The 18,113-nt window shown below is 41.6% G+C and overlaps 1 protein-coding gene across 1 annotated transcript in view; it reads left to right on the forward strand.

Annotated features, from left to right (window-relative positions):
- Positions 1 to 7,739: 7,739 nt before the first annotated feature.
- The window catches only part of LOC309575521 (dual specificity protein phosphatase 13B-like), a gene marked incomplete at its 5' end in the record, with an annotated part of 28,129 nt that continues 17,755 nt past the window's right edge, over positions 7,740 to 18,113 (forward strand). The window contains one exon of the mRNA XM_082286002.1: positions 7,740 to 7,900. Within this exon, the coding sequence (XP_082142128.1) occupies positions 7,740 to 7,900 (161 nt within the window). The remainder of the gene's footprint in view (positions 7,901 to 18,113) is intronic.

The raw sequence follows: 18,113 nt of genomic DNA on the forward strand, positions 1-18,113 counted from the left end.
GCGGCAGCGCCGGCGGGCGGTGGCGGAAGGGGCGGGACGGGGCGGAAGGACGGGGCCCCTGCCAGGAGGGGCTTCGAGTTGTGGGAGACCCTTGAAATCACGGGTCGGCAGAGCCCCGCATCCTTCATCTCAGGGCATATGCCAGAACAAAATAACAGAGGAAACTTACAGAACCCTCATACTGTCAGTCCTCATATCGAGCACTCACTACAAAACATTTCAGTTGCACCATATTTTCTGATGTCTGTAGAAAAATAATAAAACTGGCTGTCAGCACTTGGCTGACAGCACTCAGCCATTTATCCACGGGGATCCAAAGCACAGATGTGAACAGCACACACGACTTAAGAAAGCTTCAGCAAGGCACCGTAACTTCGGGAGCTCCATAACCTATAAATAATACAAATGGAGGGGATAGAAGGAGACAGACAGATTAGAAACAAATTGCCCCAGAAATAAAATTATTTTGGATACCAACTGTCTGGGGTAGCAGCCAGCCCTTTGCAAGAGTTTGAGGAACATTCAGAATTTGTTTTGTTGATGATGTAATTACTATGAAGTCCAAGACAAGTTTAAATTGCAGCTTCAGTGGAAATACAAAGGAGGTGCCAGCGTACCTCCCTGAAGTTAATGACACTAGCCTTTTCAGAGAAAGTGGCCTTGAGATCTTTGTTCTTAAAAAAAAAAAGGATCTATTGCAAAGCTTGTATGCTGCTATAGTGAAACAAGGAAATTTTGCATTTCAAAATGCCTCAAAGCTCAGTCAAGTCGAGTCATCGAGCAATCGAATGCAAATATGCACTCTTGTACTATCTCATTTGTAATGGGCTATCTATCTACCGAGTGCTCAGAGCAGAAACTGTCAAGAACATCTCACAGAAGCCGTGAGAACATCGAGCCGTGAGGCTCCTTTCCACAAGCCCTGGTACTGGTTCAGAGAAGCTTATATCTAAGCAGTTTGTTCTGTTCTGCTTTTGTATTTTACACTAAGTGATCTGTAGTTTCCCAAAATGAGTTGCTGAAGTTGGAGGGAATGTTCTACTTTCTTTGCCAGTTTAGCAGCGTCTGCAAACCATGTAGGAATCAAGTGCAATTTCAGTGCTCACCATGTTTCCCTTCTTTGCCTTTAAGGCACTAGATGAAAAACTGTCGAATCTGAATTTATCAGTGACAAACCACAGAACACACATATATATATATCTGAAAAAAATCAAATGGACCTTGTCATCCTGTAAATAATGGATCTGTTAATAAAGCTGGTTGAAAGTTGAGGTAATTTTGCTTACTTCAGGTCCACATATTTATATTTAAAAAAACCCCCAATGTCTTGGGGTGACTTTATGACGTGTATCCCCTACCACTGTTCTATGCCCTAGCATTTATCTGACAAGGAAAACTAAATTACAAGAGAGCAAGGCAACTAAGTTAAACAACATTTTGTGTTTCTCTTCTTTACTGTTTTTGACATTAATTCTTCACCAACACCGCCAGTCAATCACAACTTTTTGTGCACTTCCAAGTGCCAAGTAGGTACAATTTACAATACATTGCTGCATTTGCTTGTATCTGAACAACTGGTTTAGACCAAAAATGTAAAAATAAGCCCAAACTAAAATTAAAAGTAGCTGTAAAAATAACTGTAGCAGGCTACAGAGCTGTCTCATCATGGAATAGGTCACTGTGATGGTGTCTTAAGCACGGTCCTGAAGCTAACTCACCTTTTGGGATCTCATTCTTTTCATGGGAGGTACCAGGAAACTGCTGCTTTGGCTTTGCTGTTTTATTTTACACACAAACATGCACTGGGGTCTCCCAGCTTACTGAGCTCTAGCTCAGATTCCAGGAAGGAAACAAAAATGGAAGCAGAAGTTTCCTAACTCTGTTTCCCTACACTGTAGCAAAACCAGCAATCCACCCAAAAATTACTTTCTGAATTCAGTCTCCAGACTTTAGAAATCTGGGTTGGGAAATTAGCTGTATTTAGACATGCATGTTAATCCAGGATTATCTGAAGTTTACAGGTCCTAAAGTGTGCTATTCCAGCAACAGATTTCCATGTAGGGAAGCCCTGGCCTAGAGCTGCATCCAGAGTAAAGGTGAAGAAGACAGACAGACAGACACATACAGTGGAGAGCACCCTGTGCTTGGCTGTGGAGGCTGTTGGGTGGTTTGCAGAAGCAATTTGCCCAGTGACAGGGCAAGGAGTAATGGCCATAAACAAAGACATAAGTTCCACCTCAACATGAGGAAGAGCTTCTTTATGTTGAGGTTGGATGAGCAGGGAAACAGGCTGCCCAGGGAGAGCATGGAGTCTCCTCTGGAGACGTTCCAAATGCACCTGAACGGTTCCTGTGTCACCTGCTCTAGGTGACCCTGCCTTGGCAGGGGAGTTGGACTGGATGATCTCCAGGGGTCCTTTCCAACCCGAATGGATCTCTGAGTCTGTGAAGCTTAGCACTGGAAAAAGGCTTGATGGTCAGTTTCCATCTCAAGTTATCACTGCTAATGGCATTTTTCTGCTCTGTCTAATTTCATCACCTAGCAAATATTTTGAAAATGACTAAATCATCTTGCACCAAAAAGCAGTAAAGAGCATAATTTAAAACTTGTCACACTTAGACATGTAATAGCTACTTAGTCGTTGCACTTTCAAACTGAAAACTACTTCTTGCTAACATTTGATATTCCTTAGAAAGGGTGAATTATCTAAGTAGTTGGTGCTTTATTTAACAGAAATTTCCAATAAACCTCATTCCGTCACTTTGAGTTATGTCACTTCATGCCGTGTGACATGAAGGCATTGATGTAAATTTGACAGGCAGTGCCAGTGCTGACATGTCAGTTTGAGAATTTATGACAAATTATATGCTACAGATATTTTTAAAACAACTGTGGATTGCCAAGGAAAAAAAGTATTTAAAATGTGTAATAATACTGATGCATCTTTAGTTGAAAACAATTTATTCAATTCACATAGTTAGATTGACTTAATGTTCAGGCTGATACTTAATGCAATAAAAGAAAGGAAATTTATATCAAAAATTCCCAACTAGCTCAAGTTACAATATATTATAGAGCAAAGGAAAATGAGATGTGATCGTGTAATGGGCTTTAAAAAAAAAAAAAAAAGACAGTGTCATTAAGTAATAGTGTTAGCATTTTATATTTTGAAATAACCTATCTCAAATGTTAAGGCCTTATACAGAATAAAAAGACCTTAGCTGAACAGAGAATTAATTGCTTATAAAAATTCTCATTCGGCAAAGAATACAACATGGCAAGGGGGGTATCTTTCACTAGAAGTGCTAATTGATTAAAATCATGGTTTTTTTCTTTTTCTGGGCTTGGGGTTTTGGTCATCTCATTTTTCTACAGATCAAGTCCTGCCTTATGATTTCTTCATAATCTCTATACTTCAGTTGACACATACTTAGGTCAGTCATGTGTGAACTTTCAAGCATCTATTTTATCTTCACATTTCTTAATTCCGTAATGGAAGAATAAGAGATTGAATGCCTAAGGATTAATCAAATTAGTGAACCATAATCATTGTTTAAGACAGAAAACTAGCTTATTAGAAGAGGATAATAAAGGAAAAAAGAAAAATAATAAACTCCATGCACTCTCCAGACAAAATTGTTCCATATGTTAAAAATGCATTGTTGTAGAGCACCAGAAAACCTTGTCTCACTTACTCACTTAGCGTTGCCCAAAATGTACCAGAATTCAAGTAGTTCTAGTCTTCTTCAGTAGTTAACCATCCCAAAAATCAAATCCTGGAAACAGGCTGATGAGTGAAATGAGAAGAATGCTTTTGCAGCTGTATCTATAAAATCCTATCTAACTAAACTGTCGTGCTGTAACATTTTCACTGTAAAAGCTGCCTTCTTTCACGATATGTGAAAGGATTTTGGCTCTGTTTTCAACAGAGAGATGGCATGGCATCAGTTAGAACGGATATGAGTATGTTCAAGAGAAGAAATAGAAGAATCATCATGAATTTCCTGTTTAAAACTGCTGCATGTTTTCCTGGCAATGCGCTACCAGAGCGCTCCATGGCAATTTACACTGTTGGCACCCAATACATTATTAGCCAGGGAATGTTTGATTTAGATTATTGCACCAAGTACTACCTTCTAAGCAATCACAAAGGCATAGTCCAGTTAGAATGCTTTCTGTTTCATGTTCCAAAATTAATCACGCATTAATTTCAGCTAAACCAGCGGCTATTTAATATTTGTATATAATTGCATGCAAATGTTTGGTTTAGAGATGCCCAGCATTCCAACAGCCAGGAGAATCTCCAAATGCTTGGAATCTCGAAAAGTGCCTCCTGCACGGAGTGCTAAATTTGCCTCTATTCAGTGTGTCCATGTATCAGTCTGTTGCTTTCTACATCCTTTCTTAGTAGATTTAAAAGGGCCAGAAAAGAAGCATAGATGAAGAGAGGCAAATCCATCTGAAAGCCAGGTCTCTGCCTCGTGTCGGTTTCAAAGGCAGCTCCTGTCTGAAAAAGGTCAGTGACACAGCTTTACCAAAGCCACATTTGCAGACTATTAAATGTTTAGAAGATGCTAGGTGTGGAGTGGCAGAGTTTTGAAGTAGATTGATGTATGCCATACAAATGTTCGAGGCACACAGGACTTGGAGATCATTTTTCTGGAGTTTGTGGTTTTTCATTTGTCAATTTTCATGCCACAAATGAACTTTGAGCTCTTAATCATTGCATTTAGGGTAGAGGCCAATAGAAGTTTTAGAACGGAAAAGAGCTAGGCTTTAACATGTGTGTCACCTTTTTCACAGAACTTGATTAGCAACAAATGGGCTGGGGTTATAAAAACTGATAGTAAAGCCTCACCTTGAGTCCCCACCCAGAAATCTGAGAAAAGTAAACTAAATTGAACAACTTAACCTGCTCAGTCAGGTAATTTTCCTGATTCATGGGCACAAATCAAGCAGCTTAAAGCACACTGGTTTACCAAAACAACAACAACAAAACAAGAACAAAACAGAAAAACAAGGTAACATATTAAGGGTGTATATGTAGTGCTTGAAATATAACTTCAGCCATTTTCCCAGTTCGCTTCTCTGCTGGATCTGGCCAGCTGGCTGCCTGTCTCACTACCCCCTCTAAACAAACACTGAAGCACTGTTACTTGTAGTCTCCCTCATTTCACCTTTTAGGTCAGAACATACATGGCAGTGGGAATTAACAAGTCTCTTTGTATACGGTGTTATAAATTAAATTGGTAATTCGTGCTTGTGTACATAAATGTATATATTAATTGTACAAATAAAAACGCCTAAACCCAAACCCATGGCTGGGGACGGAGAAAATTTCGCAAGCCTTGGCAGCAGCAGAGAAGACAATACGGCCAGGAATTAATCAGCATACGAAAAAGTCTATCTCCGGGTGGAGGTAGACCTTATCTGGAGCTATTAACACCACACCTGATGAAACTGATTAACATCTCGGAGTCGTTAAAGGAGTATCCCATTCCAGGAACTAAGAATAACCGTTCTAGGAATCAGAGATGGACCATTCATCATCCAAGATGGACAATTCATCAGACCCAGGAAATGCTTTGTGCAGTCCAATTTCGGGACAAGAAAACATCATGAATATGCTAAATTGCGAGAAGAATAGAATTAATTCGGACTCTGCCCGAGAAGTGTATAAGAAGGAACCAGCCGAAGCGACACTTGTGAGCTTGGGGATCTGACGCGATAGAGGTCAGATCTGTGTTCACCCAGCACCGATCCCGGGCTCGGGGCTGACCTTTTTCCAATCATGGCTTTCTGTGTGACCGATCTTTCAGCCACAGAATAAAATCTATTTCTTTATTAAATTTAATTTGGCTTAATTTCATTACTTCAACAGGAGGGTCTTAAACAGCTTCTTCCCTAAATAATACAGAATATAAGTAATTTCTGCTTCATGAAATATTCTGTACAAAGTCACTTTTCTTTTGTTGCATATGACTTGTCTTCTGATGTTGGAAACTATTGCACTGTATTATGATGATCTCTCATCGAGTACTCCTAAGCACAGTTTAATTAGTCCAGACTTTAATACCCAGCTTGAAATGGCTCCCCATGATATGTCTCTTGATAAAGTAAAGCAAACCCATCATAGTATATCAATGTATGTGGAATAAAGATGGCTCAGACCTGACCAAGACTTCCTTCCATTCATCACCTTTTTTCCTACATGGGATACCCTCAGCAGCAAGCTTCTCCTCTTAGGTCACCTTCTCTCCTGGATTGTGGAAGAGCATAACCATTTCATTTGTTCTGCCTTGTAGCTCCACCACTGACAATTTTGCAGCCCCCTGCCAGGAGCCACACATTGTACAGAAGCACAAGCACCACTGCACTTAAAAAGACCCACTAATACTACAATTTAATATAATGGGTCTCCAATTCATAGCTCGCCAGGCCTTCCTATATAAACTAACCCAGTGGCTTACAAGTTTCACCTGACAACCATTACACTCCTGATCTTTGTAATCTTTTCAACGGAGGGAGGTATCATGCAATATGTGGCAGGTGTATTGTATTAACCCAGTGAAGGACTGCAGTAGAAAATATTAAAAATACAAAGTACAGTTATATTAAAAACGGGAACGTACTCCCGGTTCTAAAGTGATTTCAGCTTTTATTATGTGGCCTAAAGCATAGGGGTCTGGGGAAGTAGAGCAGGAGGGCTCCCAGTCAGCGACAAGTGTGGGTGCTGCAGAGCTGGCGCTGGATCTTCTTCAGAGCAGGGATGTTCCCAATGTTCAAGGTCGAGCGGCACACTTCATTGACCTGGGTGCCCCCTTTTTATACTGTCTTTTGTCCCTTTGGATTGGTCTCGGTTTGGACCTTTCATTTGCATGAAGGTTAAGGCGCTGATTGTTTCTTAGGTTTCCCTCCAGGCTGGCTCGTTGCTTGGGGGTGGGGGGTGGACTTTACTTAGGCGTAACACAGTACCCCTTTTATAATATAATAACCAAACCTTTTTAACAGTACATGCATTATTAACATCTAGCCTATTTTTGACAATTATGTCAGATAATTTCACTTGGTGAAAAAACAGTAGCTTCCACAAATAAATTTCCCTAGATTGTCAGTGACAGGCAAGACATCTCATCCACTTGGTATTTAACCTCCTGGTGACCATGTTGGTAGACCCGCTGGTGCATTTCTGACCCTTTCACTTCTATGTTTTTAAGCACCTCAGACTAAATGACAGACAGTTGTTACTGGGACAGGGTTGCCACTCTTCTGGCCCTGGACAGGTTGCTATTTTTCCTTTATCGGGCTTTAACTGCTAGTGATGAATGCACAGATCTCGCTGAGTGCCACAGCTGTGTCGAAGACACGTCTGGGGACAGTCACAGCCAGTGTTGGTGGGAGGCAGGGGGCTGTGCCACTTGTGGCTGATGTCCCCCGCACCAAGGCTGCTGTGTGGCAGAGCAGTGCGGCTCTGGAGGCCAGGCCAGAGAAGCAGATTGGAGCCGGTAAAGATCCAGGAATGCCCAGCTTGGTACCTGCGTCTGTTTCAAGCGGCTGTGCCGGTCGGGGCAGCGCAGAGGCGAGCGGCCAGCGCTGGGGTGGGGGCCCCGGGCCAGCGCAGCGCGGGGACAGCCTGGCTGCCCGACACCTGTCCCGGCCCATCTCGCACCGAGCGGCGCTGGCAGCGCCCCAGTGCCGCCTCCGGCCGGCGGGAGCGGCGTCTCGCCCTGCATCTCAGCATGTCTGGGGCAGAGGCGCCGGACACGCAGGACCCCGACGGCCTTGGGACATTCCCGGAGGATGTGCCCTCCCTCAAGGAAATCGAGCAGCTCCTAAACACTGGGAGGCCCTCTTGCAATCACGTTGATGAAGTATGGCCTAATCTCTTCTTAGGGGACCTGTAAGTACAGCTTTATGGGCACACCTCTGCCATACCTTCTGTTAGTATGCCTCATGGGTGCGGCTTTAGACAGCTCATAGTTTTGCTAATTGCTGCCATTTACACTGCAGACAGCACTATTTCCGAGATAAAATTATGACTAAGATGGTATTCCCTTCTCGACTGGCCCTTAGAAGCAATGCATAGGCTGATGCTCCAGCAAATAGTTTGGGAGATGAAATCTCACTGCTTCTGCTCTGGGAATATCTCTGCACCCATCTTGATTTGTCGTTGTCTTTTCCTTAGAGTAACAGCTCACAACAGATTTGTTTTGTGGAAGATGGGTGTGACCCACGTTTTAAATGCTGCCCATGGCACAGCATACAGCCACGGAGGCCAGGACTTTTATGGAGCAACCATTGATTATTATGGTGTACCGGCCCATGACCTGCCAAGCTTTGATATCAGCCAGTTCTTTTTCTCCGCTGCACAATTTATCCACAATGCCTTGAGCACGCCAGGAGGTACGAAATTATTGTTGGTCACATTTTGATGTGAGTCAGCAGCCTCACATAACAGGTCAGCTCCACAAGTTCAGTGGTGGACAGATCACGACACGGTGTCGTGCCAGGTGCTGGTCACCTGCACAGTGGGTGGCAGGAGAAGGGAGTGCTGTGTACGTGGATGTAGCTCTGTCGGGGTCCCAAAAAGCTGATGTGACAAAACAGATGAATGGGGAGGGGAGAGGAGGGCAGAGGGAGGGAAGGAAAGGGGAGAGAAGGGGAGAGGAGAGGAAAAATTATTTGGAAGGTAAGGCTCATTCAAAAAGGGAGAAGCAAAAACATGCATTTTAAATGGACACCCTCTTTTGAGACCGTCTTATAGCAACTGTACTTGCAAGAACAAATTAATAAAAAGACAAATGTCCTGATTTCTACAATTACCAACTATATTAAGAGGTTCATGTATTGCAGATGAGTTTCTTGTGTGAACAGGGCCTGCAAGGCTGTGCCTCCAAGAAGATTTACCTTTACCCAAGGAAATTTACAGTGAGTTCCACAAGAAACTGAGCTTCTTGGCAGTGGTGCAATAAAATACTAATTAACCTGTTTTACATAAAAGACCATTTCTTAGCATGAGTAAACTGGCATTAATGAAGCTGTCTCTATATCACAAGTTCTGACTTCAAAATAGAATTACAGTTGCATCCAATTGCCTTATTATGCAATGGTACTAGGCCAGTCAGTTTTCTTGATGGCTAATGTGTGTGTGCCATCCATTCAGGCCAGATTTTAGCATTCTTTCTTGCCTAAGCAAGCTCTCTGAAACTCACGGGTCTTCTTTTCCTCATGGTTAAAACACAATAACTTCATTACTTCAAGAGGGTTTTCTTTGATTTACCAGTGTTTCTGAGATCAGGTTGGGATCTCATGGCATTTCTCATGCAAGTGAGCGTAACAATGGCAAATTAGACTTAACTGTTAGCAGTTCATGTGATCTATCAGAAGAGTAAGAAAAACATTTAAATTAAGCTTCATGTACTGTACTGCTTCTCTTGATGATTGTAATTTTTTTTTTTTACCAGCCAAAATATTGGTACATTGTGCAGTTGGAGTAAGCAGATCAGCCTCCTTAGTCCTAGCTTATCTCATGATAAATCACCACCTGCCATTAGTTGAAGCCATCAAGACAGTGAAGGAGCATCGGTGGATTTCACCCAATCGTGGTTTTCTGAAGCACCTGCGAAACCTGGATGTTCAGCTACGGCAAAGGAAGGACTGCTGAACAGACAGCCCTATCTACATTCACTTTACTGAGTTTTACCCTTCAGAGCCATTGTGCACATACAACTTCCCATGATCAATGCACATTACAAAAATGAAGAAAATTATGCATCAAAGTAAAAGGCCAACAGAGCAGTAAATGGTTTAACTCGGTTCCTCCAAAACCAGCACAGCCAACATCAGCACTGTAACCATTGCACAGGGTGAAACTGCTGTGCCTTGAGTGGTGCTACTGGATGAATCCACTGAAGTGGTTAAGATAGACCAAGTTTGTCCCTGGTTTGTGTTCATGCCAGAAGCAAGTTCCATAATTGCATCTAGCTGTAAAAGATGTTTGAGTCCCCTTTACTTGGGAGTGTAACATAATTGTTTTTCCTCAGTTTTGTTACAGTTCTCACATGCATGTTCTCCTAAGAAAAGATTTTGTGTTTCAGGCCTGATGATGTGCCAAGGGCAGTTTCTTGAGAGCCTAGGCACTCCTACAGAAACGTTCGTCTTTTGGTGGTCTGCTAAATTATTACAGTGTTATAGAAAGCTGTGACAGCCAGAAGACCCACACCATCAGAATAAATGTCTGTGGTACTTCTGCAGCCTGGGTCAGCAAACCCCACAAGTCTTTTCTTGTTAAATATGTTTTCAAAAAGATAATGTATATCATGTAGTATATTGAGAACATTAAAAACAATATGTCAGGTCTTCAAAACATTTTGTAATTTCAACTCGTAAGTTCGCTCACATTCCAAAGTATCCCAAATCAGTTCTGTGTCAGTGGCTTTGAATCACTCATGGTTTAATATCAGGCAGACAATTAGCTTACATCAGTGGCTTGGTCTAATTGATACAAATTAGTTTTAAGCTGGTTTGAGGATGTCACTTTTCCTATCACCAGTTAATCAGTACCTAAACCAATGTGATTTTTAATACAGCAACAGCATTTGAAATTCACGCTACCACTCTGCCTGAAAATTAGCTTGTTACCTTGTGGTGAACCATGAAGTGATAATTAAATTTGGTTTTGCCCTTTGCTGCTGGTTGGATTTATTGATTAGTTGACCTTATAAAGATTCCCTGCCAGATTAGGTAAATACATTTCTGCTTGCTTGTTTGCATTTGAAGCATCAGTTCTGATCATTTTATTCTCTGCTGGAAGAGACTTGCAAGGTTATTACAAGACTAATATAATGGTGACTTGTGAGTTGAACCTCTTCCTTCCCAGACCACATTTCCTCCTTCATTCTTGGAGAGGTTATGATGTGAATGCTGATTCTGCCTAGCATTTAAGGGAATGTAGAAATCCCTCCCTACTTCACTGTACACAAGTGCTTTGCAAAATAAGCATATTTAAGATCCTTTCAGACATCAGTTTGACTGTTCAGATTTTCCTAAACCTTGCCAAAGAGCTCCACTGCTGAGAGAAAGGTAAGATATTGTTGTGTGAAAAGATCAAATAGGAAATCATATTTAAAACCCAACAGTGCTAGGACAATCTTTATGTCTCACAAAACAGCAGAGCAGTGGAGGAGGAGCTTTGTTTGCTTTGAAGTTCTCTATTTAAATTAATAGGGATTTATATGAGTTAATATTTCATTATAATTTATACTTCATTCACATTACAGTAGGTTTTAGTCTGGAAACCTTTTGAAGACATGGCATTGAAAAATCTGAAATTCATGTGAGTGAAATAATGCATCTTAATGGCTTTAGGCTGGGCAAAATTAGACACATGTGAGCAAGATTAATGGAATCCCCCATCAGGATAATGCTTTGCATGCCCCTGAGCATCTGTCCTACAAAGCCACAGCTGTGAAAGCTGCTCCTGTTGTAAATTAGTACCTGCTCTTGAAGATAGTGCTCACCCTGGGAGAGAATTGTTTCACTGGGGCTAGAGAAGGGAAGAGCACAGAGTGAAGCTGAGTCAGTAGGGCATCCATGCCACCAATGACATGATAGTGATGTTGTAAGCAAGACTTACTTACCTCAGTGGAGGGAATGAATTAGGTAGAAACTCTTTTCTAGGGCATTGTCAAATCACAGAAAAATGTTTTTAATCTGTGGAGTTAGTGTTGCTTGTATTTCCTGCCTGTCTGTATTGCTTCTTTATATCCAGATTTACTTTGAGCGCATGTTTGTGCAGGGAAAAAGATTCCAGTCAACATAAGCAAAAACAGAAGAATAGTCCTGTAACTTCTTAAAACAGAAAACATTATCTGCTGCAATGTGCTAAGAGGAAAAGGGGCCTCCTCACCTGTCACTTACACTATCCATAATTCAAGTCATGATGTGACATGAAATTGGTACTTCAGTGCTTTCCACTACCAGCATGAGAACTTGTATTTTAAATGTTGGTTTGGCAAGTTAGACTAAGGAACCAAAATGAAGGAAAAATACTGCCTCCCCAGTGGCACTTCATTCAGAAAATGCACATTTGTCAAGAGGGTCTACACAACCTGGGACAAGGTGCGAGTGGGAGGAACTGTCCCAGCTACAGCTCTGGCGTACTTAAATCTGCTAAAAGTCATCACAAAACCAGTGTTACCTAAAGCGGCCCATGAAGAGTTCCAGTGAAAACTTCTCTTAATTTTATTTTCCAGTACAAGAACTGAGAGCAGTAGATGAAGTCAGTAGAAATCAGGTCTGAAACAAGAGGAGGGGTTTACGTGAGCTCTGTAGCACTGTGCCACAGGATGCTGCAGAGAGTAAAAGCCTATAGACATTCAAGGGGCAACTGGAAAAGTTTGAGGGACAGAAATCCATTCAGAGTTACCAAATACTTAGAAACTCCATCCAGATCAGCAAGCTCATAAACTGCAGCCAGCTGGAAGTTGGGAGAGTGTTATTATATACACAAGTATAATTCATGCTTTTGTGTTCTCATATTCTGTAAACATCCACTTTCAGCCACAGCCAAGCACAGGACAGTGGGCTCGGTGAACCCTGCGTAAGGCCCAGGACAGGTGCTGTCATATTTTGAACTCACCCTCAAGCTGTGCTGTCCCCTCGTTCCTGGTAGCTTATTATTAGAACTGGGTCGCATGAGGCATTTGGGACTGCGGCTCGGTTGCATTGACTGACATTTTTTTCACAGGGAAAGCTCTATGCTGGCAGGAACAGCACCATAGCTTATGTGAGGACAGGAGTAGCATTTTTTTGCATAAGATTCACTTAAAGCAGAACGTTCATTTTTCTGGCTGTTCCCCGTTGCACCAGGGACGTAGCACTGAGCTAATCCAGGGAGGCGTCAAGGCGTGAGCTGTATTTAGACTCAGCCACCTGCTTGGGAACATCAAGCGGCAGAAAGAGCCTGCTTCAGCAAAAACCTCCCCTGTGCATTCTGCAGCAGCAGCTTCCAGCAGGCCCTCCCTCCTCTGCCTGACTCTGCATGAGGCCTCCAAAGGGGTCAGCACCTGAAGACAGACCCTGTCGGCCCAGGAATGCTCTGAGCCCGGCACTCCCTCTGCCCAGGAACTGCCAGATATTTTGGACAGCTGCAAGCTGGAATTAAATCACGTGGGTGAAGAGTGGCCTAATCTCTACATAGGCAATATGTAAGTGTTATTTGAGGCTGAGCTGTTCTGAAGGGCTGGGAAATACAGTACTCATTAACATATGCTGTCCAACTTTATTTAATTAGCATTGGTAAACTTCATTGCCTTAAAATAGACTTAAGATTAGCACAGAAGAAAGCAAAAGGACTATCCATTAAAGAAAGAACCTACTGCACAGGAAAATAATTAAAAAGATAATTAGACTCTCTTTATTGCTTTGCATTAATTTATAATTGTGTAACATATAGATTTTATTAATGCTGCAGCATACAAAGCACAAGACAGACTCATGATCCTGAGCAGCCTTAAAATTCAACAATAATTAGGTTTTACTTTTTTTGGTGTAATATTAACTAGAATGGAATTTTTCACATTCAAAAGTATTCTGATTTTGGCTGTTTATATGACAATTTGATTTGCAGTTGAAATTTCTGACAAATCTATGGATATTCTGAATGACAGCAGACTTCACTCTTTATTTCTCAAAACTGTGCAGATGGGTGTTTCACTCTGAAGCATGGAGACAGCATGCAATAATCTGCACTCAACACGCCCAGTGCCCAATGTTATGCCAAAACAAGTTTTTTTTTTCACCACCATCAGGTTGCAAACTTGTTGAAATATCTAGAAATTACTGTAATTCCTACAGGAGAGAAGCAGGAGGAACTAATGACCCTGCTGATTGCCCACTGATTACAGCTAAAAGCGGCCATTCTTTTAGCTATGAAACAGCAAACCCAAAAAATGAGCTAGGTGACATTGGGGAAATAATCCGCATTTACAAAACTTGGGTTTACGAATTGCCGCCGGCTTCCGAATGTCCCCGCGCTTGCAGGCAGGAGCGCGACAGCCGGCAGGTGGCCCCGGGCACGGCGGGCAGGGGCACCCAGCTGTGCGGTGGCCCGGTCCGAGCCGGGCTGTGCCGTGCCCCGGTCCGAGCCGGGCTGTGCCAAGGCAGAAGCCACAACAGCGTGCGGTGCCTCACTGAACCTCTGCCGCGGCCAGGAGAGTGGGAAACCGACCTTTGCCTTTGCGTTCAACCTTGTAACGACACTTGGAAATTAACCCCTTTGCGTATTAGAACCATGTGTAGAAATAAGGATTTGGAGAATTGAGCCTGACAGGTAGTAAAGGCAAAGATTTAAGACCAAAAATCACTGAAATTGTGTTGTCTTAACAGCAGCATTTGATTTTAGACAGCCTTCTAAGTGCAGTTTTAAGACCTCCTTTTAATGCCTGTGAGTATACATGTTCCGAACTACTCTTGGATGTTTCTTTCAATCACATTCCGTCTCATGGGGGAAGAAAATGGTGGGGAATAAAATGAAAAAATATATAGATAACAACACAGTGTAGGTGTAGTAAGCAAAAAAAGAACTTTGAGCACATTCAGCTAACAGAAATAAAAATGTAAACAGGTTTCTTTGCTAATGCAACAGCTGAGCACTAATATCAGCTTAAATACGAGTTACAGATTGCAAATGGGGAAACTGGAAGCTGATCAAGTGCTACAGATAGAATTTTTTTTATTCTGCCAACACCAATAAGACAAATGGGAACAATACCTGAGAATAAGGTTTCATGGGCTCTTCATGAGATAGAAATGGGGAAGAGAGAGAGTATGTGCATTTAGGGCCCAGCCCAGTACTCAGTGAAGTTAATAAACAGTGGATGTTTCTGTTCCTGAGCAAACCCATGCCAGCATTCGGACTTGTGCCAGAGCTAAAATAGCCCAGAGCAGTACCATATATTGTCACTGCTTGTTTCTGTGGAACCAGTTGCATGCAGTTTCTGAGCAGCTACTTGGAAATCAAAGATCAATCTAGAATTAATGCTGTATTTTATAATAAACATTTCTCCTTATGCCTTTATCAGAAATCTGATGTTGAGCAACTTTAAACAAGTTAAATATATCATGAAATAAAGTAGGGATGGCTGACTTTACATGATGACTTTCATCCTGGAGGACTTTGAAGTTGTCAACAAACTGATTATTAAATATCTGTCTGGCTATCAGCTATTGCTGATAGGCAAGGCCAAGACCAAGACCCTTTGGGTTTAAAGGTAAAATGTTTTCTGAAATGCTACATAATAAGCAGCTGAGGGCAAAATATGTAAAATATCCTGCAGAAATCAAACTTTATGCTGATCTTAAGCAGGCAGGCTTATTAACTGCAGTTTAACCAGATTAGCAAGGCTAATAGCACTTCAGCAAAGAAACATGGTACAGTTACAGACTGAGGCAAAATGGTTACAGGCTGTGCTAAAACGTCAGTGTGTTCAACACAGATATTTCAAATCCAATTTTATCAGGACCTGAGCTACCTCCTGAAGTGAATTTTTGTAGGGTGTTTGGTCCAGCAGTCCTCAATGTGATTGTAGACAACTGAACTCTGTAAAACTTGTTAAATTTATTTCTTTTCAGAAGTGAAATAACTTGGAATTCTGCATTTCCAGATATGTTATGAGTATATTCAGAAATCACAACCTTTTACCATTCTTCTACTACCTTACTTTTTCTTACATGTCTCAAAGGGGAAAAAATGTCTCAGAGTGTGGTGGGCAGTGGGCTCTACAGACAGGAATACATTACAAGGCAAGAGGATAACTTGAGCTACTTTTAATCATGAGCTTTCATACATGATTCTCCATAGCTCCATAACCCATAACAAGGAAGGCCTGAAAAGGCTTGGTGATACCCATGCACCTGAATGCAGCACATTTTTGCATGGAGAATCAAAGGAAATCAAACTTTCCACAGCCAGGAAATGCATTATTACGGAATACCTGCAGAAGACACAATCAGCTTTGACCTTGTTGCCCATGTCTGTACATTCTGAGTGCTTTAACAAGGGCAAATGGTGAATCCCTGTCCCCATGGTAAACTGCTGCTCTTACAGAGCACTCACATTAAGCAATCACATATTACTTTAGCAGCATTAACTGAATGTCACTCAATCACTTGGGTAAGCCTAATTATCCACTTACAGACACTGTCTTCATTGGCACATGGGAAAACAGCAGGATCCTGAGAGATGAGGAGTGACCAACAAAACCATATCCACATCAGGGGCAAGGATCACTCATACATGGTGTGCTGGTAATCATCAGAGTGTATCTTCTGTAGCAGGAGAGAAAAAGAAAAGCAATTATAAAAGGGAAGAAAGTTCTGAGTTCTCAGTCTGAAATCACCAATTTTTTGGTTGTGGGGTTTTTGTTTGTTTGTTTGTTGGGTTTTTGGGGTCTTTTGTTTTGTTTTTTTTTCTGTACTGATTCATCAGAATACACAACACAAATAACTAAAAATAGTTACTTTCTGGTTTGAGAAACAGCCAAAAGCTGCAAAGAGCTATTGCAGAGACATGCCAACTGGCCATTTACAAAGCCTAATGCCATGTGTCTTCCTCTGTTTCTGGACTCAGATCTCTAGAAACATAAAGTGGTTCTTGATTTATGAAAGGGCTGTATGTAATACCCTGGAGGCTACTTTATCTCAGCTGCTGTAAATTGGATCTCTCAGAGATGAGATGAGATGCGAGTGAGGCAGAAGTACAAACTCACACAATCTGTGACCATGGCACTGTTCTGTGCAGCCTGGAACAGCATTATGTGTATTCCTTTCTGTTTCAAAAGGAAAAATCTTTATTTGCTATATTCTTAGAAAATGCAGATCTGCTTCCTTTATGCTGGCTTACTTTATGATATTCTGCCACTTTTCTCTAGGCAATGCTATCCAAAGAGTTACCTAGCAGTGAGCAATTTCATCAAGCTGCAGGATTTACATATTGAACTAAGATACAGTATGCACCTATGTAAACTCCAAACTCTTATGACATTAGAAAAACACAAAGCGACAAGGAGAAACGTCAGAAAAACAATCTGAATATGAGATAAAGATGAAAGGAACATGACCTAAAGCTTTGGCATCAAATCTCTTTTTCCTCTCTGTTTAGGGTATAGAATATTTCTGAAATTTGTATGTTCCTGTCGTTCCTCAATCAGTTGGGTAAACGGGGGCAGCAAATATGCTACATACTCCTCTGGGATAAGTTCCCAATTTGTTGTCCATTCTGCTCATTCAAACTCTTAAAATTCAACTCCAAGAGAAAATAGGCCCCTGTTTAAAATTAAATCTCTTAAGTGTATCCCTGGACATAAAAAGATGCTGACCTGTTTTGCTGATTGGTATCAGCAAATGAAAAGGGGAAAATGTTGTCCAACCCATACAGGAAGTCACCCAGATGGGAGACAGCTTTCTCACTCTGGTGACAATAGATGCTCAGTGGATGGGGACTTTCCAGAGATAACTTCCTCCTGCCATGCCCTCTGCCCAGCTCTGTCTCAGCTTTATGGACCTGAGAATTACTGCAAATATAATAAATTTTCAGCCATAAATTAGCCATTTCTCTCATGCTCAGAATTTCCTGTTCCCACCAAAATTCTTATTATTTGAACATTGCTGTGCCTCTAACACTGGTGAACATGGAAAGAGGCAAGTTATTTACTTTTAATTGAATATTTCATAAAGGAACTGCTTTTAAAACCCTATTCTGCTGGCTCAGAAGGCAGGTTCCTCCCAGTACCCTGTCTTTTGTCAATGTCTCGCCAAGGAAAGGGGACTGTAAAGAAAAAAATTTGAAACTTTTATTTGAACTGTTGAAATGACTACCCAAATTAGCAAGCTAAGCTAGACCACCCTAGGGTAGTTCTCAGAGCATTTGTTTGGAAAATAAATTGTAGTTTTAGACTGAAATCCTAAATATGCAGAGGTAAAAATACCTGGGGAAGTTGCTGGTGGCAATTCAGCATCTCAGCAGAATTCCACAGCATTTGCCCAGAGTTCACTTGCCACATGCATGCATTTCTGGAGAAGATAATGCAGTGCTGCATCAGAACACCAGAGCT

The sequence above is a fragment of the Coloeus monedula genome (assembly GCF_965178545.1).
Source record: "Coloeus monedula genome assembly, chromosome: 8".
Lineage (NCBI taxonomy): Eukaryota > Metazoa > Chordata > Aves > Passeriformes > Corvidae > Coloeus > Coloeus monedula.